The sequence below is a fragment of the Manis pentadactyla genome, chromosome 3, assembly GCF_030020395.1.
Source record: "Manis pentadactyla isolate mManPen7 chromosome 3, mManPen7.hap1, whole genome shotgun sequence".
NCBI lineage: Eukaryota > Metazoa > Chordata > Mammalia > Pholidota > Manidae > Manis > Manis pentadactyla.
The window spans coordinates 214,470,452-214,492,604 of record NC_080021.1 but is presented as its reverse complement, the minus strand read 5'-3'; the positions used below and the strand labels follow the sequence as shown (position 1 = coordinate 214,492,604).

Here is a 22,153-nt window from a genome sequence, read left to right as displayed (position 1 = left end):
AATAAAAGAAGGTAGTTTGGCTGTACAGTCCTCACCGGCATTCTGTCTGAGCGGACAGGGGAAGGGGGGCACCCCAGCCAGCTCTCAGCCTCACAGGTGCTGGCAGAACCAGAAGGCCCAAGACAGGTTCCTGCACCAGGGACTCTGGGATCATAAGGTACTTCACCTCTCTGAGCCTCAGTTTCCCTAAATAGCATATGGGAGTTAAGGAAGCACCTTCAAATCAGGTCTCATTTAATTTTCTTGATGACCCTAGGAGGTAGGTCATCTCATTGACCCCAAATCACACACGAAGAAACTGAGGCCTAGCAAGGTCAGGTGGTTTGCTAAAGGTCATACATCGGGCGAGTGGCCGGGATTTGACCCCGGGCCTAAGCTCTGGACTGCTGTGCTGGCCTCTCTCTCCAGTGGGACCCTGTGGAAGTTGAAGTGCAGGGTGGGGGGCCCCACTGCTCCTCTGGTGCTGAGTTTATGGTTCCCTAGTGGGGGCCCTGCTCATCAGGCAACCTTATGATGAGCCATTACTGAATGGGGCCCAGGCTGAGCTGGCTCTTTAGTTCTGCTGCTTCCCCATCTGGAAAGACCCTTATAGACAGACAACCTGACCAGGCCCTATTATTGGCCCGCTGGGGAGACTGAGGCCAAGAGCAGGAGGGTGATGCCTAAGGCCTCACAGCACACCTTGGTGTTGGCCATCTTAGTGAAAGGCCCTAATACCCAGAGAGCCGAGCACATCACACAGGGTCACACAGATGCTGGCCAGGAGTGCACCAGGTGGGTCGAAGCCCTGACCCCACCTGCATACTGTGGCCAGAAATACAGTGGGCAGCCAAGAACTCCAGCCCCAGGCCTGTGAGGTGCTGGGGTCAATGCCCAGAACGCCTTGACTGCCCTGTTTACCTCTGGTGGCCCCTGCAGTCCTCATCCCAGGATACAGAGAAAAGAGGTGGAGTGGTGTTGGAGACCCGTTTAATGTGGACACTCAAGGCGTGGGCAGAGTGGGGGGTGCCCAGGAATTGGGCAGGCAGGCAAAGAGGGTGGGTCACAGCCCACACCTGGCCCCAAGAGGGAGGCTGGGTGGTGGGGACTGGCTCAGGCAGGCTGAGGGGAGTGTCAGAAGTGACCCTGGTGGCAGTCCCACCAGGGGACCCATAGGCCAGCCCTTGAGAAGGTATCTAATCCAGGTGGTAAGTGCCCAAGCCAGAGCCTAGCCGAGGGAGGCAGAGCTGGGGCCTGGAGGGGCTCCCGGATCCTAGGGGCTGGCATCACTGGGGGCCTCCCCGAGCTGCTGCTGGAACTCAAGGCGAGTCTGCCGATTGGACTCAAGCAGCTCCTGGAGGCGGGCGTGGAGGTGGTCATTCTTCTCCTCCAGGTGGTCCAGACAGGAGTTGATCTGGTCTAACATGGAGTTGATGGCAGCATATTCTGGGAGGAAGGGAAGGAGAGGCAAGGTCCTGTGTCTCCTCAGGACTCACAGGTGCCCCCCCACCCGACTGCCCCCCAGCCTGCCTCCAGAAAGGCTATGGACAGATCCCTGCTCCTTCCCAATCCTCAGAGTCACCATCCAGGAGATGGGTGGACACCAAGAGAGGAGAGGCTTTGGAGAAATAATGCCTTAATGCACCATCCTTTTTTCGAAGGTTAAGGTGGTCACGGGAAGTCAGCCAGACAGGGTCCTGCCTGGGCAGTCCAGCTAGATGCTGTCTTCTCCCCACTTCCTTTATCAGCTGCTTAAAGGCCAGAGCCCTCATTCCTGAGCTGGCAATCAAGACCTCTGTCCGCAGGCGGGCCCTATTCTCCAGTCCTTCTGTGGCTTCCTCTGCGCTCAGGATACAGCATGCCGCGGTTCCAAGCCCGTTCCCCTCTCTAGCCACGCCTCCTATGCCTTTTCCTTTCCTCTCACACCTGCCTCTGCCCACCGCAGGCTCCTTGAACATGCTGTTGCCTCCAACTGGAATACACTGCCCTCCTGTCTTCCTTCCCTCTTCCTCTCATCTTTCATCTCAGCATGGATGTCACCACATGTACTGCCCCCTCCCATGCCGCAGATGGAATCAGGCCTCTATTCCTGATCCCCTTGATCCCCTCACACCTCCACGGCCCTCCCCTCTGGACTGACTGCTATGATTGTGCACTGGTCTGTCTCCCCCTCCAGACTGTAGGGGCTCCAAGAGGTAGAAGGAGCTTGTGTTCCTGCCGTCTCCCTGGGGTGCTCTCTGTCACACAATAAGCATTTGTTGAATGGATGGATGGGTGAATGAAGCCTCTGACTTTCCAGCCTTTCTGCCTTTGCTCAACTGTCCCTGCCACCCACAATGCCTCAACCACAACAGCCATTCAAGGACCAGCTTAAACCACCTCCCCTTCCAAGAAGACTTCCCTGGTTTCCACCAGAAACCATCACTCCCTCTTCCATGGCCTCTCCTGACCTGCCTGTCTCGGCAACACAATGTCCCTTAGGACCCAAGGTCTGGGCCTGTGCCCACTGCGGGACCCAGTTTTGGGCCAGCACATGACTCAGATACACTCAGCTGCCAGATACACAAAGCTTTCCATTTGGGAAAAAGGGGAAGCAGGTGGCAGTGTTTGGAAAAGGACAGCGTTGGGATTGGGTGTGAGTATGTCTGCATTCTAGGGGAAAAGCACCCATCACCCAGAGTGGGCACACATCACAGAGGACAGAGTCCTGGGGAGTCTCACTGGATCTTAGACTCCAACCCCCTTGCGGTACAGATGGGGAAAATGACACCCAAGAAGGAAGGGACGGGCCCAGGATCTTCCAGCTGGTTGGTGACAGAGCCAAACTTCGGACTTGGGGAGCAGGGGCACATGGGTTCCAGTGCCAGCTCTGCTCATCTGAAATTATTGCGCCTTTGTGGAAAGGGGGAATAAGAATCGGATTCTTGTGAGAATTCAAATACACCAAGAATTCAGACAAGGTCTCGCCACAGCAAATACTTAATAGATGGCAATTATTATCAATATTTCACGTTCCACATCATGAGAAACCCAGAGCAGGATGGGGAGGTGGGTGTGTCCACACCACTGGGCCGGACTTATCTGTGTCACTTCCCCGTTCCAAGCCTTTGCCTTCCACCTGCGACACCCTCCTCCCCACTCTAAGTCCTGTGAATCTGCCAACATCCATTCAGTGCAATTCCTGGGAGGCCCTTTCTGATGCTGCCACATGGCTGCACACCTGGCTGCTGTTCACCAGCAATGCCCAGGGCCAACCAGCCAGTCTATCACTTACCCACCATGGGAGGTCCTCTATCTCTTTCTTAAATGCTGACTCTGTGATGAAAGCGTTCTAAAACTATTGTGGTAATGGATGCACAACTCTGCGAATATCTTAAAACCCACAGAAATGTACAATTTAAATGAGTAAATTGTATAGTATGTGAATTATAGCTCAGTAAAGCAGTTACCCAAAACAAAACAAAAAGCAGTCTCCATACTTATCCCACATTTATTAAGTGCTGCCCTCTAAGTTAATAAATCAATCTTTATAACACTAAAGAGAACATTAATAACCGCCTATTGAACAATGCATGCTTGGAATCTACTATTTTCCATTCGTTTCCTCATTTAATCCTGGCACATTTCAATGTGGCAGATACCAATCATTGTTCTTATTTTACATTTGGAGAAACTGAGGCTCCAGAAGGTTAGAAGGGTTTTCTACCCCCCATCCCCCACCCCCGTGGTGCTATGCAGGCAACAGGCTGCTTTGCAAGCTAATCATTCTCGCCAAGGCTCAGGGCTACACTAGCAAAGGTGCCTGGGGATGCTGACTCAGCAGGGCCAGCAAGCCCACCCAGAAAGCTCCTCCAGCTAAGCCAAGACTGTCCACCGGTCCCGGCCCCTCAGAAGCCTCTGTCCCCGCTGAAGTAGCTGGAGCAAATCCCCAAAGAGCGAGTGTCCCTTAAGTGCCCCAGTTTTCCCATTTGTAAGACGGAGCCGGTTGCCCACAGTTCTCCAACGCTGCGGCTTCTAGGGACCCACTCGCAGGGACTCGCACTGAACCCCAAGACGGCGCCTGTAGCTGCGACCCACCCCGGGACGGGAGGGTTTTGCGGTCCCCTCCAACCCCCCATTCCGGCCCGAATTTCCTTCCCAGGCGGACATCACTGAGAAAGGAAAGGTTGCCTCAGCAGCCCGCCTGGGTCACCTGCTTCTCCGAAGCCGTTGTCCTCGCCTTTCGCGCCCGCCTCCACCGGCACGCCCAGGTCCCCGTTGGGGCCCGACATTGCGGACACGGGCGCCTCAGGGGCCGCGCGACGAAGGAACGGGGCTACCGACGCACTGACAGCCAGGACCGGGCGGAAGACTGAGGCGGAGGAAGGAACTCAGGGCCGGAAGGGTGGAACTGCCCGGCGGAAGCCTGCGAGGCTGGGGGCCCCGCCCCTCCCCGCCCCAGGCCCCGCCCCTCCCCGCCCCAGGCCCCGCCCCCAGGGCTGGAGCAGCGATGCCCTGGCCCCGCCCCTCCCCGCCCCTTTCCCTGCAACCGGGCGGGGCCCGCGGGCTGCGGGCGGAGAATCCTGGGTGGTCGGGAATTCTGCCTTCAGCCAGGGCGAGCGAGCCCGCAGAGAAGCGGGGACAACCTGGACCCCCACTCTGCCCCATCCTGCCGCTGGGAACCGGCGGGTCGGTAAGCCCATGACTCTGCGTGGACGAAATCCGAGACGCGTGGTTTCTAAGCCCCTCCTATGGCTTCGGAAAATTTCCGTTCTCAGCCTCCTTGAGAATCACGGTATGTGTGGCAGAGTGCTGCGCGTGGCTGTCGCCAAGGACGGCTTCGGAGTCAGGTTGGCCCGACTGTCATCGTCGCCCGTCCCTTTCACGCCTGCCGAAGTCACCCAGCCAGCAAGTGTGGCTCCTGCCTGAGCCGGACCCAGGTGTGAGCCCGCCAGGGGTGCGGCCAGTCAGGCTTATGTCCCCGAAGAGTCTCTCTCCCCGGGACTCCTATAGCCAGAGCTGCAGGAGCAGGCCACTTGACTCCAGCAGCCTGGTCCTGGGTTCACACTGGTGGTTCCTGTGAGCAGGCAGTCCTTTGGGTAGGGGTCAGGCCAGGGTTGCTCCCCAACATACAACCAGGAAGGAGCCTCCCTGTCCCCGAAGCTGCCCCACCATTTCACCTGAGGAAGGAGGAGGTGGGGTTGAGTCCCAAGCCTACAGTCAGGGCCACCACTGACTTGCATAACTGTCAGCCTGCCTTCTTTTCTCTGAACCAGGTTGAATGAAGGTGAGGCCTGCACTCGGCCAGTACCTGTGGAACTGGGATGAATGGCCCCTTATCCAGGTCAACTGACCCTCCTTGACTAACGGGTGAGCACCCTTACACTCATCCCTGTAGCTGTCCCACTCCAAACAACCCTCACCCAACATCCAGGAGTGCCACACCCTCCCAGTCCCCTCCGGAGGCACCAGGCCCTTGGATAGAGCAGGTGGCAGTTAGCACATGGCCATTCCTGGAGAGGGATGGCTCTTTGGCTCCGAAAAGTGAACAGGGATCCCAGAGGCAGGGCAGCACCAAGGCACACCCCTTCCTCCTTTGGGGGCAGGCTGGGCTGGGTGACTGTTTTGTCCTGTGGTCTGGGGTGTGGGACTTGACCATACAGTGGGGTGGGCAGGGACCAGGCTAGCTCTGATCTCTGGGAGTGGAGAAGGGGCCAGCCAGGTAAGGGGCCTCTGCTACCTCTCACGGCTCCCCCAACCCAAGTTACCCACCCTCTTTGCTCTCACTCAGTCGCTAGGGGATGAGGCTTTGTCTGGGTTCTACCCTCCTTTTCCTGCCCACCTCATCCTGCCAACACCAGTAGCCCCAGGCCCCAGGCCTCTGCTCAGACCCCTGGATAAGCCATTCCTTGACTGCTGTAGGTGGGGCTGGTCCTCCTGGGGGTGTTACAGGGTTCTCCAGATGCTGCCCAGCTCTCCATGGAGTCTGACTTCCACCAGAACAGAGAAGGACTCCCCTGCTTGGTCCCCAAGTGTTCCCAGAGAGACATAAAAGAAACGCCTTCCCCCAAATGGTGAAGGAACTGACAGGCCAAAGAATGACTTGGACAAGTCCAACTTGGCGAGTAAGTGAGCTTTATTAAGGGGTTACTTACAGAGCAATGGGCGCCATTCGGGCCGCTGCTCTACTGAAGTCACCCCCACCTCTGCCATTAGGCTGGTTTTTATCAGGCCACAGGAAAGGGTGCAAGCAGGCAGGCAAGTGTGGAGTAGACTCAGTAAACATCTTTGCAATCCATAGGTCTCGTGTCAGCATTCAAAGGTAAGGGGAGTGGTCCCCTCCTTTCCCGCGGAATGCAGCCCAGCTTGTTCTAAAATGGCTACTTTAGTCAAAATGGCCAGGTTTGGGAGGATCATCTGTACTACATCACGATGGGATAGAAGGCCTGGCAGGGGAGGGGCACTCTCTGGGGCTGGAGGGGGCTGAGCAGGGTCACTACTTGGCAGAAGTGTGAGCAGGGTTGAAAGGAGGGAGGGCTGATGGGTGAGGGGCCCTCCCTGGGACCACAGCATTTCACCCTTATCTGCATGTGGCACATGGGCCTGCAGAAACAGGTTACGTATGTAGGTGTGCTGACATGATCTAAACACATTTATCTTTATAAGCACAGGATTCTGAAAGGAAGACATAGGCACATGTTTTCTCTCAGATGTGAAATCACATCTAGGGTCTTAGGACGTGACTCTGGGAGCCCACAGACCAGGGGAGAGACATGCAGACTCCTGGGCACATGGGGATGGGAGACAGAACCTCAGAAAGACATGCAGGTTCCCAGAAACCCACCGAGGCACACACAGATAAACACACCCTGGGATACGTGATGCACATGTCTGAGTGCCCAGCTGCCCTCAGGCCCGCTCCCAGGTGGTGAAATGCTGTGGTGCCAGGGAGCACCTGTCCCACTGCCCACCGCCCTCCTGTGGTCAAGGCCCATGCTCCAGACCACAGGACAAAACAGCCACTCAGCCCTGCTAGCCCTGATGAGGGGTCGGGGTGCTGTGGTGCTGCCTTGCCTTTGGGGTCTCTGTTCATTTCCCCCCCATCTCACAAGCCCTGCCATCGTTCCCTCTCCAGGCCCCACGTGGTGGTCTCAGTAACAGCCCCAGAGATAATCCTTGGAACCTGTAAATGGTATCTTATTTGGAAAAAGGGTCTGTGTACATGCAATTACATTAAGAATTTTGAGATGGGGAGAGTATCCTGAATTACCCAGGTGGGCCCTAAATGTCATCACAAGCATCCTTATCCTTGTAAGAGGGAGGCTGAGGGAAATTTGATACACCCAAGAGAGAAGGCCAGTGAGAGAGAGAGAGGTCCGGAGATGCCGCCCCACCATCTGTGATGGAGGAGGAGAGGGCTCCGAGCTAAGGAGTGTGTGGATGAAGTGAAGGTTCCTGTGGCCAGCATTCTCACCTGGCCCTGGTTGGCTGGCCCACTACACACGTGTGGGCAATATGTTGCTATTGACTCTATATAAAGAGCTCCGCCCAGTGCTCTGGGCAACACAGTGGCACGGCTGCAAGGCTGCAGGGGAGCAGAGATGAGGCTGCAGTGGTGGTAGTGCCGAGGACAGAGGCCCAGAGAACGGCTGTGCGGGCAGAGGGGCCCAGAGGCAGAGATCGGCTTGCTGCATGCGGACTCGCTCTGAGTAAAGGGGATGTTAGTGACTGACCTGCCACCATGGAAATAAAGTTGGTTATAACCCTTTCACCCCAAGAGTGTTCTACTGTCATTTCTTTGGTCACACTGAATCCATAGTGAACTTGTCCGGGGCTGAAACCCACTGGCAAGACACAGTGTGAGGAAAGCACCTCCAGAAGCTGTATGAGGCGGAGAAATGGATTCTCTCCTCAAGCCTCAGGAAGAAGTACTGGCCCACTGACACTGGATTTCAGCCCAGTGAAAGTGCTGTCAGACTTCTGGCCCCCACGATTGTGAGAACAGAAGTGTATTGTTTAAAGCTGCCGGTTTGTGGTAATGTGTTATAGCGGCAATAGGAAACTAATAAACCCAGTGGCCCCGGGAGGAAACAGTGCCCATTTGTGCCCAAAAAGTTAGAGCCCGAAGCAGAGCCCAACCACCAACAAGCTGGGTGCATCTTCCAATCCCTCGGCCAGCTGGTGGGGTTCTGGCCAGCAGACCCCTTCCAGGCTCAGCACGGCCCGCATCCCCTCCTCAGCCCAGGCTGCAGCCCGCTGGTCTCCTGGGGTCTGGCTCAGGCTTCTGAAGCTGCCGCGGTATCTGGAGGGCCGGGGTCTCAGGCCTGTCTTGCTCTCTGGGGGCAGAGACCAGGACTGCTCACAGCTCCAGTATCTGCCCCCAACCCGCACAGCAAGGGTGAAAGGGGTAGGCGTGCAAGTCTGGTGGGTGGAGAGGCCTGCGTTTCTTCTGAATCCAACCCCCTCTGGCCTCTGACCTTGCGAGGGGTAGAGGCAGGAGGGAGTTCCTCATGTGATGCACACACAGAGGGGCTACAGCTGGGGCGGTGTGGGTGCCTGGGGCTGCTCAGGCACCAGACACAGGCCCAGCCAAGCACTGGGTGCAGGCCTGAAACCCTGTGTCTTCTGGAATCTGAATTCCTGGTAGCAAATCCCTCCTCTTCATCTCCCCCTGCCCCTAGTGGTCCAGAGGTCACTACAGAGAGGAGGTGTGGGTGAGGGATAGCACTCTGAATGGGGTCAGCTGGGACCAGTGGGGGCAGGAGAGTGAGCACTGGGACCACAGGGTGCTGGCAGAGGGTCACGGGACCACTCCTGATAACCCTCCGTGCCGGGCACAGTCTCCAGCTGGGTATGCCTCTGAGCTACCCACGGCAAGCTCCTCTCGCCCTGGCTATTGTCTTCCAGCATCCATGGGGTCCTGGCGAATTGGGGTGACCACACCTCAGCCCCCCAAGATCCCTCCAGCTCCCTGGTCCTGGCTGGGCCTCTGCTGTAGGACCTGTTGGAGGCAGGCAGCCAAACGTGGGTGTGAGATGTGGCCCCGTCAGCGCGCTGGAAGGCAGGGACATGTGAGGGCTGCTGCTGGTCTGGGACTGAGCCCAGGGTCGGCAGCTAGGAAGTACTTAGTCAAACCTGGACTCGGTCCTTGGCCTCCATCCCTCACTGGGGGCTGCAGTGATGCTGATATGAGACTGCCCTTTGCCCTTCTCCTCAGGTGGCCCAGGGGTCAAGGAGAACGGACTGGGCTTCTGGAGCAGGTGTTTATTTAGCAGGAAAGGAGGGAATCCATCCACAGGGCAGCCCCGGGAGGAGCTGGGGGCTGTGCTGTGAGTAGGGTCTCCTGGCTCTTACTGGTGTCCAGGATGGTGGGGGCATCTGGGTGGCACCCAGGGCAGAGGCCGACACGAGGGTGATGGGGGCGGAGAGAGACAGGAAGCACCTAAGGGAGTCAGGGGAGTAAGCACAGCAGTGGTGCTGGGTGGGGGGCAAGAGGAGGCCTGGGACCGCTACCCAACTGCACCTGGGCTCCCATCAGCACGCTCCCAGCCATACTCACTGCGTGCTCACTCCCCATCGATGCACTCATCTGCGGGGGGAGAGAAGCCATCAGAACAGCAGGTGTGTGTGTGTGTGTGTGTGTGTGTGTCTGTGTGTGTGTGTGTGCACGCCCACGTGCTCCCTGACCACCAGGGCCCCTGCACTGCCCCTGGGCTGTCCCAGGCCCCAGCCCAGCAAAGATCTAGGGGTTCCCTCAGGGATGGTGCAGCAGGGCATTGAGAGAAAGGCCTGTGGATGAGCAGATGTGGGGGACACCTGTTCTCCAGAGGAAGCCCAGCCCCACACCTGCCCAAGCCTCCTGTCTGTTGAGCTCTGGCAGGCCCCCCGCCCCACCTTGAGGAGGCCCCTGCCCAGGCCAGCTCACCTGAGGACAAGGGCACCTCCCAAGTTAACTGTGAGCAAGCCTCAGGGTGAGGGCGTGGGTGGCCCAGGATTAGGGGGTTTGAGGGTGTGAGTAGGAGGTAGACCAGGACAGCAGGACTTGGGGTGCAGGGGGATAATGAGACTGGGGAAACTTGGACCTGGGTCCAAAATCCTCATTTGCAGAGGCCCAAGCTGTCAGGGAGGCACACCAGAGGCCCAGATGTCTGGGCCCACCCCACAGACCCTTGGAAGGGCAGGGACTTCCTGGACCCAAAGTGACTCCCAGGAGGCTCCAGGGACTGGAGTGGAGACTAAATCCCTCCTTTTCCCCTTTTCCTGGTGGGGCAGCATCAGGCCAGGTCAGTTCCCACATTCCCTTCTCCTCGGACCCACTGGCCCTTACCGATCGGGACAGGGAAAATGATGTAGTCATCCGTGAGGCCCAGGGATTTGGCGAAGCGGACAAATCTCTCCTTCAGTTCAGGGGTCAGCTCCTTGGTCCTCCCTGTGGCCAAGAGGCTGGTCAGCAGCCAACAGACTCTCCATAAATGTTGTTGAGTGCATGAACGAGGCCTCAGAGCCCCTCCCCGTGGAGGGCTTCAGAAAGACTTCTCTCCCTGGCCTCCCAGGCACGCAGAGCGGGGCTGGCACTAGAGAGGACCATGGGGGTGGGGTGGGGGCGGGCCTCTCCACCCGCAGGGTGACCAAGAGCAGGTCCCCAAGGGCGCGGGTGAGGACCCACCGTAGAGAGTGGTCTTGAAGTACTCCCGGTTTCCTTGAACCTTCTTGAAGAACACCATGGCAAAGTGGGTGTAGTCGGTGGCTGCAACCCGCACGGTGTAGCTCCGCATTCCAGGGAAGTCTGTGAATGGATGCGAGGGATCAGCCCCCTGGACCAGGAGGGGCGCACGGCCCCTTCCACCCCAGTGCCAGAGGGCAGCATCTGTGAGGAGGGGCAGGGAGGTCTGGGCCCACCCCACCCAGAACTCACTCTGGATATTGTCCAGGCTGAACTGGCCGGGCTGGAAACTTGGGACGAAAGTTCTGATCCAGTGGTCACAGCGCTGGTCCCTGTGGAGGCAAGAGATCTGTGGGTGCAAGGGGACATGTCCCAGGCTGGGATCCCCTGGGTTGGAGGGGTTGGAGGTCAGGCCTAGGGCTGCAGCTGGAGGGGCCTGGGTTCTGATGCCCCCAGCCCAGCCCAGCCTGTGACAGCCCCCACCCCAGCCAGCTTAGACAGGCCTGGGTCTTCCCCTCTGAGCATGTCCCTGGCTGTCCCTGCCTGGGACACCTGACCCTCCCCAGACCTTACTTCCAGCACCCATTGTCCTTCCCTCTTCAGGGCCATCTACCCTTTGTGGCCTTCCCTACATACTGTCGTGCTCCAGGCATTTACCCCCTCCTCTGATCTTGCTGCCCCCGTGACCTCTCCTGGGAGATTGATCCTCCAAGGACTCCCCTAGCTCTTGGGCCAACCCTGACTTCTTGCTGTGACATCAGTCTGCTTCTTGGGCCCCCGGGACAGCTCCCCAGAACCCCTGCGCCCCCAAGCAGTGATGGCTGTCACCTGAGCAGGGTGGAGGTGACGTTGTAGCTGTGATCTTCTTTCAGCTCATAGGTGGTGGTGTACATCTTAAACTGGCCTTGTTCTTCTTTCCTAATTGCATTCCCTGCCAGACCTACGACGTACCACTTCCCCTGGAACTGCCAGAGGGAGGCTGGTGATAGGCGTAGCCCAGGAACAAACAGTCCCGGGGCCCCCTTACTGCTCAGTCCCTGCAGACACCTCTAGGCAGCCTAGCCCAGAGCCGGAAGCCCCTCTAACTGGGTAGCAGGGCATTGAACTGGGCACAAAGGCCTCCACTGGGCCTGTACTGATGAAACTGGCAGGAACTGGAGGCCACCAGGCCAGGACGGGGCCCTGAGATTGGCAGGGATGGGGTGACCCTTGGCAAGTGGCCAGCTGCCTTCCTTAGGCCTGTTTTCTCATCTTGCAGAGGTCCCGAAGATGTTCCCACCTTACATGGACAGTGAGGATTAGGAGAGAGAGTGTGGACCTGGGAATGTCTGCTCAGCTGACCCTCTTGCCAGCAAGGTCGGGGCAGGGGGAGTGGGGGGACGGGGCATGGCTGCCATCAGGGGACCCCCGAGGGCAGGCTGAGCTGCAGCCTGGGCCCACCCTGCCCTAGCACGCTTCCTGAGACTCTGCCTCTCTCCTCTCAGCTAGACCCTTCCCCAGACCACCCCTGCAGCTGCCCCTCCGGACCCCTTACCTGGTCATCCTGGAAGTCGGGCTGCAGCGGGACCCTGAGCAGAGGTGGGGCTGGGATCAGCTTTGGGGTGGAGTCCTGGGCCAGCGTCTGCAGGGCTCCCAGCAGGGCAAGGCCCAGACACAGAGGACCGAGGGGCATGGTTTCTGGGCTGACAAGCTCCAGGCAGCAGCTGAAGGAGAGGCAAGTGAGGAGGCTGCCTGGGCTCTCTATTTATGGTCTGCTCTGCCAAGGACCCACCCCAGGGTGGGGTGGTCAAGCCTTTGCCAAATGCAGGAAAGGTGAGGCAACTGCCAGCAACTCCTACTGAAACCCTTGGCAAGGTTTCTGTCCCTTTCCCCTCTGGTCAGGATTGTGCAAGAGGAGAGCAGGAAGGTCAGGGGTTCAGGAGGGGCATTTCTCAGGGCTCCGTGCCTCCGGCAGGGACAGATGCCCTCTCCACACACTCTTGGTGCCCCTTCCCTTCCCTCTGGTGGCCCTGTATGTGGTCATTGGTCGCCAGTCTGGACAAGCTGTCATCTCTGACCTCCAGGAGTCCCTGCTCAGCCCAAGCCCAGCCAGGGGCAAGCCTGCCTCCCAAACCTGGTGAAAACGGAGAACGCCTCTGCCCAACAGACCTGTGCTGCTTCCTGTTCTCAGAATGGACAGGGAAGGGCAGGGTGGCTGAGAATGGACATTCCCAACAGGCAAGGACAGACTGTGTGCCCTAAGCTCACAGAGCTTTTAGGGGCCCGGTGCCAGGTCCTGGCACAGGGTGGGACTCCTCCCCCAAGGCTGACCTGGCCACGCTCCTTCCTGCCTTGAGTCGGCCCCTCCCCATCTCCACTCCCCATTGGCGGGAGTGAACCCAGACCTCAGCTGACCGCTAAAGGACTTGGCGCCTCCTGTGGGCCCTATGGACAGACCCCCAAGCTGGGTGCAGGGGCCGCACGTGGGCTGCTCCCTAAGGCAGGGTGCTGAGCTGCAGGCCCAGCTCCGACCTGGTGGGAGACGATGAGGGACACGCTGCTGCTCTGGCTGCAGAGCCTGAGGGGCTGGGGCCTGGGGGGGGGCTCTCCGCCTCGCTGCTCTGACTGGGGAGCCTGAGGGGCTGGGGCCTCGGGGTGGGGGGGGCTCTCCGCCTTGCTGCTCTGGCTGCGGAGCCTGAGGGGCTGGGGCCTGGGTGGGGGCTCTCCGCCTCGCTGCTCTGGCGCCGGGGGCTTCAGGTCCCAGGAAGTGTGAGCATTTAGCCTTGCCGTGGAGAGATTATGGGACCATCCGCTGTCTCTGGCCACAGCCTAGGGCCGTGGAGTCCGTAGGCCAGGGCCTGGGTCCCCGATAGAGCTCCTGCCTTGGCTAATCTCAGATTTGTCCAGAGGGAAGCAGCTGCCTTGCCGGGGGCCTGGCCATCCGTGGGAGGCAGGAAGGGTCCCAGCCCCCAGGCAGGGTCTCCCAAATGTTGCCATAAGGGCCAGAGCTGCGTGGATGCCTGACTTGAGGGTTCACTGGTTCCACACGAGACCTACAGGGACCTGGGCTCTGGGGTGGCGAGCCATGAGGGAAGGGGCTTTGGGGGGGGTCCCGAGCTGTGCGTAGGGTGCACACTCAGCCTCCCTTAGGATGGAGAAGTCCCCACTGGACCCCTGCCCCCTCAGGCCCTGCTCTGCCTGCCCACTGGTGATGAAAGGGCAGGAAGTGAAAATGAGCAAAGCTTTGGGGGTATGATGTCGCCACCAGAGCCCACATGCCCCCTGGAGGCACCAGGGGCCGCCCCGCCCCCTCTCAGCCTGGCTCGCAGCCCCAGGGCCTCTGCCCTGCTACTCTCTGACCTTAAAAGGTATCCTGGAGTCTGTGGTGACTGTTGGATGCAGAGGAGACTCACAGATGGAACCCCAAAGAATTTTAACTAGGGAAGGGGCAGTACCTGGATCACCACGGAGTTGATGGATGTAACATCCTAGACTCTGAAAGTCGGGGGTAGAGTGGCCAGTGCTCCCCTGATATGAATGAATCACCTTTCTCCCCAGGGCATGGTTTGGGAAGCGGGATAGGGCTGAGCCTACAAAGGCCAGCTGGGAGGGGAGTGTCTTGCCAATGGGTTTCAATCCCAGACAAGTTCACTATGGAGTCAATGAGACCGAAAAAATGACAGTGGAATTTTCTTGGGGGTGAAAGGGTTTATACCCAACTTTACTCTCATGGCGGCAGGTCAGTCGCTAGAATCCCATCCACTCAGGGCAAGTCTGCAAGCCGGGCTCTGCCTCTGGGCCTCTCTGGCCCCCACAGCCATCCCAGTCTCTGTCCTCGGCGCTGCCACCACTCCAGTCTTTGCTTTCCTGCAGCCATGTCGCCATGCAGCCCAGAGCACTGGGTGGAGCTCTTTATATACAGTCAATAAAAATGTACTGCCCACACGTGTGTGGTGAGCAAGCCGACCAGCGCCAGGGGAGAGTCCTGGCCACAGCAACCTTCACTTTATCCACACACCCTTCCTGTTTTCCTTAGGAGGGCGACCTTGCCTAAAACAATGGATTCTTTGCTAATAATTTCCTATTTTCTGTTCCCTCTCAACCTTTCCACCTCTCCTTTCCCGCAGCTCCATGGAGCTCCTTTCTGCTTGCTAGATGAGATGCTGCCCGATTCATGAACTGTTCAATAAAGCCAATTTGGTTTTTCAATTACTCAGTTGAACTTTGGTTGTGTAAAAGATTTGGCGGCAGTGATGGGATCCAAAGGGAACTTTGGGCAGCATTCAAGGATGAGAAACGCAGGCATGGGGACCCCCTGAACCTTTTGACTCACTTTCTCACTCTTTTCAAGGGCCATGGATAAGGCACCGCCTGGCTCTGAGTCTACTCTCTTTACACCGAGCCCCTGCTCTGACTGGCCTTCCTTTACAGACGGGTCAGCCTGAGCTGGCAGACAGTTCTGCCCATAACCAACTGAGCTGGCAAAGGGTTCTGCCTGGAACCAGGCCCGTAGACTTCCAGGCTGTAATTCGCAGGGTTTTGAGTAGAAAACCCCAGCCCTTGCCATGCTGGGAATTCTTGGTGGTTACCAGCCAGAGTTGAACTGGGTTCAGTTTAAAGATTGGACTGGGTCAGGGATGGGGCTGGGCCCAATTTAAGCGGGACTGGGTCTAGCAGGAGGCCTCAGGCGAATACATTTGTTTAAACGGGATCCTTTGTAAAAACCAAGGATTTAAATGTACCACCTTCTAGCACACCTCCTTATTTCACATCTAAGAACTAAGGTCCCAAAAGCTATAAATATCACAAAACTGGCAAAATCTTACTAAGCTTGCTTTGTATCCTAGAGAACTTGGTAACTGTCAGGTTGGTGGGTGGGGGGCGAGGGGCTGGCAAAATAAGGCCTGACAGAAATGTGAGCTGCACTCCACTTGTCACTAGGGATGGTTGGACAGAAATGCGGGTTAAACGCCATTTGCAGCTAGGGTTCTACCAAACTGCTGCCAGGCCTGAGGGAATCGCAACCTAGAATTACAGTGGCCTTTATGAGGAAGATTCCAGTTGGATAAGATCATTTAAGAAATGCACTTAAATGCAATGGCTTCATGTCTTGCCAATGGGTTTCAGCCCTGGACAAGTTCACTACATTATGTATTCAATGTGACTGAAGAAATGTCAGTAGAACGTTCTTGGGGTGAAAGGGTTTATACCCAACTTTATTCCCACAGTGGCAGGTCAATCACCAGAATCCCATCCACTTAGAGCGAGTCTGCGCGCAGCAAGCCGGTCTCAGCCTCTGGGCCTCTCTAGCCCCGCAGCCATCTCAGTCTCAGTCTCTGTCCTCGGTGCTGCCACCACTCCAGTCTCCTCTCTGCTCTCCTGCAGCCTTGCAGCTGTGCCACCTTGTCGCCCAGAGCACTGGGTGGAGCTCTTTATATAGAATCAGTAACAATGCATTGCCCACATGTGTGTAGTGAGCTAGCCGACCAGGGCCAGGTGAGAACCCTGGCCATGGGAACCTTCACTTTATCTACACTTCATAATTCCAAAAATAGCTTCATTGAAAGTTTCATGGCAAAAAGCTGATAAAAAAAATTAAAATGACACAATAGGTACTTAATATAAAAGACTGTAAGACTGATGTGGTTCTTACTGCTTCTCTCCTCCTCCTTTACTTGAATACTCTAGTAGTTATCCTCTCTCTGAATTGCCTCTACACGGCTGTAAACAAGTCTGCAAAGTTAATTACCTTACAGACACCCCCTTATCTTCCTTTCAAGAAGGACCCCTAGGAGCCGCACCCAGACCTGACACTACTGAGAGATTTTTCTGACAAACTGCAATGTTATTCCCTTAAACAGCCAAGGAGAAACTAAAATTAAAATAAACAAAAAGACATTCCAACCTGGGTGGGTGGGTATGTCAGTCCTTTAACATCCAGGCTGTAACCCAATGCTTTGAGGAATTAAAAGCAATTGTTCTTCTTTCACAAATCTTTACAAAAACTAGAAATGCAGCTCTAGAAGCAACTCACCTGCTCCTTTTACTCATCCCCAGTTTGCCTTGAGATTTGCAAATTATTGGCTTTAGGAAACTAAAGTCCTTTTTTCAGGAACTGCATTCTTTTCCAGTGCCTTTGAGATAAACATATTAAAAGCACAAACCTCAGGGAGGTAATTCCAATCTAAAGTAGAAAAGGGGGAAAGGTCATTATAGTTTTGGACAAATGAAAAAGAGTGCATCTTCTCCACAACTATCAATAGAAAAAGCTTGATCTATCTGAGCAGGTTAACTTAACTTACTCCATCTGCCAGAAAAACAGTGTGGATCCAACTGTTCTTTCATAAACTAATTGAGTGTTACATTATCATACCTGTCTCATGGTTAAAAATTTTCAAACCATAACTATTAGGTCTCTGTGTATATGTTTATGTGTGCCTATTGTAGATGTGTGACATTTTCTGCTCGGGATGATATTGCTTTAATTACTTTGTAAAGAGTTCTATTTCACTGACCTAAAAATAAGCACTTATAAATCTCAGAAATATAATAGACACTAACCCAAATGTTTATCAAGGTCACATGATATATGATAATTTTTGGTAACCAAGAGCTAGTTTAAGTTTGTTGGTTTAATTAATAAGACATGTCTTAGAATTATCAACATTGAATATAATGCAGACATACAACTTTTATTCTGCCTAGATTTACTAATCAAATAAGTTAATGTTATTTCTGTTGCAAAATTTGTCAGCAAAAATTAACTCAGAATAGTGGCTGACTTTGTCTAATGTCCCATAAAATTATTATGGGTAATCTAAATAAAATTGTTTAGAACAAGTAAAATTGAACAGAATAAGTTTTTAGGTACACTTTTTAAATAGTTTCCCCAAATCTTTTTGATAACCTGAAACCTTAAAGTTTTGCTAAGTTAAGTGGTGAGTTAAGTTAAATTCACTGAATATCTAGATCATTTCCAAGTAAGATAAAACACTGAAACATTAATTACTGAACACAGGCTTATCCACTTTTTGCTTCCTTTTACAGAGGAACTAAAGATGTTTGAGTCTATTAATAAACATGTTTTATGCTATACTGAGAAATTTTCTATTAAAAAAGCGTATATAAAAAGAATCAGTCTGCCAGATCACAAAGTACTAATGTAAAAGCCCATTCGCAATTGTTTACTTCTTAGTTAAGTTTTCTAAGGTTTAAGAATTCTGATTAACGTAGTGATTAAAGCTACTAGAAAAAAAAAAGGAAACATCTTCATATGCAAGAAAAGTAAGGTGTGTATTTTTGGTAAAAGAAGGTATGAGGAATGGAAATGCATTTTTGTTGAGGGAAAAGAAAGTAATTTTGTCCTAAAGTGAGGCAGGTTTCTTAAAGAAGAAAAATCCAAAATCCAAATGTCAGAAAGCAAGCTGTGAAAGATTTATGGAAAAGGAATTGTTGAAAAGGAATTTTAGTGTATGGACAAGCTGGCTAAGAGTAAAAATGAATTTATTTAAGAATGAGTTTTAATATCAAAAGTAAGCTGGTATAAAATTAAAATTTGGTTTTTCTCTCTGTTAAAAGGACAAAGTTTTCTTAGATTATTGGTCTGCTCATAATGAGAAATTATAAACAAAGGTTTTTCTTTACCTTAATGTAACCTGTTCAGAAAACAAGGATTCTATGTTTTGTCTTTATCAGGTCTTTGCTTACTTAAGTAAATCTAGTCTTCTTGATATTAAAATACTAAATCTTGCTCAGAACTATGTAACCTATTATATTTGCCTGTAAAGTCTTTGTCATTTTGAGTAAACAGAATACTAGGCGTTGTTTCTCAGTGCTTAGGATCCTATTTGACAAAGTATTTTAAAACCTCTTTATATTTTTGACAAATTTTCCAGACATCAAATTCTAGATTAATCTTTTTGACCTCACAATAACTCTGGGGTTTTTTAGAGGGGTCCTGAAAAATTACAAAAAATATGTTTTCTCTGCTAATAAAAGAGAGATACTATACTAATTAGGCTTATTTGATATGTTAAATTACATGGGAAACACTGTCCAATAAGTGATGATAAACCTTCTTAGGTTATATTGCATGCGTGAATATGATTTATATAAGTGTTCTAGGTATCCTGATATGTCCTGGCAGAGTGGCATCAGTCATAATTCAAGTTATTATCTTAAAATGTATGCCACAAAAATAACCAAACTTCCTTGTCAATTGCATTATAATGAACTCTAAGCAGACCTTTATCCATGCCATTTTTAAGTCTTTTATCATTTACTGATGGTTTTTCTTTAACTCAGATGCTTTTACAAACATATTCCTTTAGAAATGCTTCATGTTAAAGGAGATTCATGGAAAATACTCTAGAATACAGATTTCTGATAACTTTAGGATCATAGAACTGAACTGGGTAGGAATTTCTAAAACTAATGGAAAGACTGGATTCAAGCAGAACAAGAATTAGTTGCATGGGGCTTGAATGAATGAGGGAGATGATTATAATTTTTATAAAGTCTTGTTGAAAAATTGCTGGTTCTCTAATGTTTTGCTTTTCCACATTTAAGGAAGCCTTTTTTTCTTTTCTCTTAAGCTATCAATAATTTGGTAAGATAAACCTTTGTGAATAAATGTGAAACATTTACTTTTCTCCCTACCTGATCCCACCCAAATTCAAAAACCCTTGGGTATTCTTTTCATGAAAAATTCTTTTCAGTTATTTGTATAAGTTCAAGGAGAATCAGTTCTCCTTGTAACAGGACATAATTGGAAACACTGGGTGTTACCAAAGCTTTGACTGGAATATCACATATATTGAGATGTAAAAATCAGCTTAGTAACTCACTTACGAGGTTCCAGCAGTTTTAAAAAGTGCTTATATGGTCAATCACCATTCTTGCTGTACTTATATAAATCAGGCCAAGTTTAATATAAATGAATTAGTTTTACTGTGATTATTTTTGGTTGAAAAGAATAGGGGTAATTGTAAAGAGAAAAATTGTATTTGCACTTTTACAGATATTAGGTTCGAGTCCTGTTCATTGTCTTTGAAGCCTTGTTATGTACTTGTAAACTGGACCGGATCCTAAATTCTCCTACTTTCCTCAAATATCTGACTACAATTCTCCAAACTAATGTTTTCAATTTTCTCCCATCTAACGTTTGGAATCACTAAGAATAAAGTCTCTTAAGAAAAATCCTAGGTCATAATCTAGGCAGTGAAGGAATTCAACTGTCTCCAAAAAGAAGTACACCAATCCAGGAATTTCCTAGACCCACAGTCTAGTGACAGCTCTGTGGATTTCTAGGGTTAGCTGGTTACTGCCAACTATGGTGCCTAATTTTTCTCTCTTAGCTTCTCCACTCTATGAACTTACTCAAATTTCAGTCCCTGGGAAGCAAATGTGTTTCCCATGAGAGGTATACCTTCTGCAATCTCCGGTGACTGAGGAGGTACCCACTTCACTGGACAAATTATCCAAGACTTCACAAAAAGCATGCAAACTTCCTGGAATTTACCACTGTCCTTATCACCCTTAGTCATCCCACAAGGTTAGAGAGAGCTAACGGGGCCCTCAAACTTAAAATCTCTAAACTTGTTGAAACTAGTAGACTCCCTTGCCCTAAGCTATTGCCTTTGGTCTTGCTGACTGTTTGCAGTACCCACTTTGCATAAACTCATTCCACACAAGATAGTCACCAGTAGACCGTATGGATCGGTATTTAACCTTCTGTTGATCCCTTGTTGTCTTATGCCAGTAGGACCAGCTACTCTAAGTCCTTAATGTCTTATGCTCAAGCTTATCATCAACAGGTTAGCGAAGCTTTCCCAGGTCCCAATGCAAAGGACCCTGTGGGTGACAGTCTACAGTGTGGTGTTTGGGGGTTCTGGAAATGTCATCACAGGAAAAGCCCTCAAGGCCCATTGGAAGGGGGCCAGTTACCAAGTACCCCTGACCCTGACACTGCTGCAAACCTAGAAGGCACTAGCCTTGAGTACACTTCTCACAACTGAAGGTGGCTCCACCTGACAGCGGTCCTGTGCAGACACTGGAGACCTCGGAATCAAGCTGACAAGGAAGAGAAATAGCTGACATCGGTGTAGACTACTTGCATCCAGGACGCTGGACCAAGACTTTACACGTTAACTAAACACGAAACCCTTCTGTTTCTTTTCCTTCCCTTTACTCTGGTATTGGCCTGGAAATATAACCCCCTCATCTGTATCTCCCAGGCCATTGCTAAGGGGGGATAACCTTTGCCTCTCAGACTGCTGGATTTGTCATAAAAATCTATCTGTCCGTTAATTAATGCCACTTTGGTGACAGTGGTTTGTGCCCCAACAGGGTTTGTTATTGTTTGCGGTGGCCTCAATCTCCTGGGGTCGACGAGTGCCTAGATGGCTGGCGCACAGCTGGGCAAGATCTCTTAGGTTATCTAGCTGTGCCCCAACTTTCCATGAGTGAAATAATACATCTCATTGGTTGACTCCCCTTGACTTACTTCATCGAGTCAGAAAAGACCTATCAGGACTCATTCATGATTCAGGATTCACTTCCTTTGGTAAAGCCATCCTTCCCTGGTTAGGAGTAACTGTAAGTAAGAATATGATTAGCAGCCTCTCCTTAATTCTTGAAGACACTACAGAATTGATTGATAAGACAGTAGCTGCCCTCCCAAGAGCCTTAGATCCTCTGGCCAAAGTTGTTCTCGATAACAGGAGCCCCCTGATTGTCTTTTAGCTGAGGAGGGGGTGTCTCTTGTACGGACACCACCACCTGCTGCGCCTGAATGAACATTTCTGGGGAAGCTGAAACTCGATTACATAAGATCATTGAGCCACTTGGCTTAAAATGGTGCCCCCTTCCATGGGGTCTTTCCTTGATTTATTTGCTTTGCTTGGTGTGGGTCTTGGGGAACATGGCTCTGAAGTGTACTCCAAACACTGGGAATTACCCTGCTTATAATGATCCTGGTGATCCTTATAAGGATCCAGTTTGATCCTCCCTGGTATGTTGTACTCTCTCAAAAGCTTTAAATGCATGTTCTCAGCCTCTAACCACCAAGCAAATGATCTCCCTGAATCTGGAATGTCAGAGAAAGATCAAAGTAAATGACAGACTTAAAAATTGTGAACCTGAAGCCATAACCTGTGAACATCACAGAGACTAAGCAAAACAGCACGACCCGCGACTACTGCATGAAGGATCAACAAAAGCTGAGAACTGCAGAGCAGAAGCTGAGAGTGGTACCTTAAACGGTGATCACATCTCTCAGTTTAGCTGAGAGTCTGATCGAAGGGGGTAATTGTTTAGTAGAAAACCACAGGCCCAAAATGGAGTCAGTTATGGTAAGGGCCCCATGTCAGCCTACCTAAACGTAATACCTAACTTAGCTGCAGTTTTGGCCTCCATGGGAATGTAACCTTTAATGAAGCAACTTGGAAACGTACTAGGCAATGTTACTGATGGACTCCTTCTATTCCCCTTTAGAGGGTGACTGTGCCTAAAACAATCGATTCTTTGCTAATAATTTCCTTTTTTTCTGCTCCC

The 22,153-nt window shown here is 52.2% G+C and overlaps 2 protein-coding genes and 1 long non-coding RNA gene across 3 annotated transcripts; 1 reads left to right on the top strand and 2 right to left on the bottom strand.

Moving 5' to 3' along the window:
- Positions 1-952: 952 nt before the first annotated feature.
- Positions 953-4,373, bottom strand: BBLN (bublin coiled coil protein). Its single transcript, XM_036913789.2, has 2 exons — positions 4,172-4,373; positions 953-1,425 (listed from the first exon to the last, which is right to left on the bottom strand). The coding sequence occupies exons 1-2, from the start codon at positions 4,248-4,250 to the stop codon at positions 1,253-1,255; spliced, it is 252 nt and encodes an 83-aa protein (XP_036769684.1). The 5' UTR covers positions 4,251-4,373; the 3' UTR covers positions 953-1,252.
- A 245-nt stretch (positions 4,374-4,618) lies between these two features.
- Positions 4,619-14,812, top strand: LOC130683048 (uncharacterized). The gene is made up of 3 exons (XR_008996643.1): positions 4,619-4,898; positions 5,235-5,328; positions 14,728-14,812. It is a non-coding gene; the product is annotated as an uncharacterized LOC130683048 (long non-coding RNA).
- Positions 9,208-12,358, bottom strand: LCN2 (lipocalin 2). Its single transcript, XM_036913790.2, has 7 exons — positions 12,156-12,358; positions 11,450-11,586; positions 10,874-10,953; positions 10,625-10,744; positions 10,286-10,387; positions 9,518-9,547; positions 9,208-9,400 (listed from the first exon to the last, which is right to left on the bottom strand). Exons 1-6 carry the CDS (start codon positions 12,291-12,293, stop codon positions 9,525-9,527), a joined length of 600 nt encoding a protein of 199 aa, XP_036769685.1. The 5' UTR covers positions 12,294-12,358; the 3' UTR covers positions 9,208-9,400; positions 9,518-9,524.
- Positions 14,813-22,153: the final 7,341 nt, after the last annotated feature.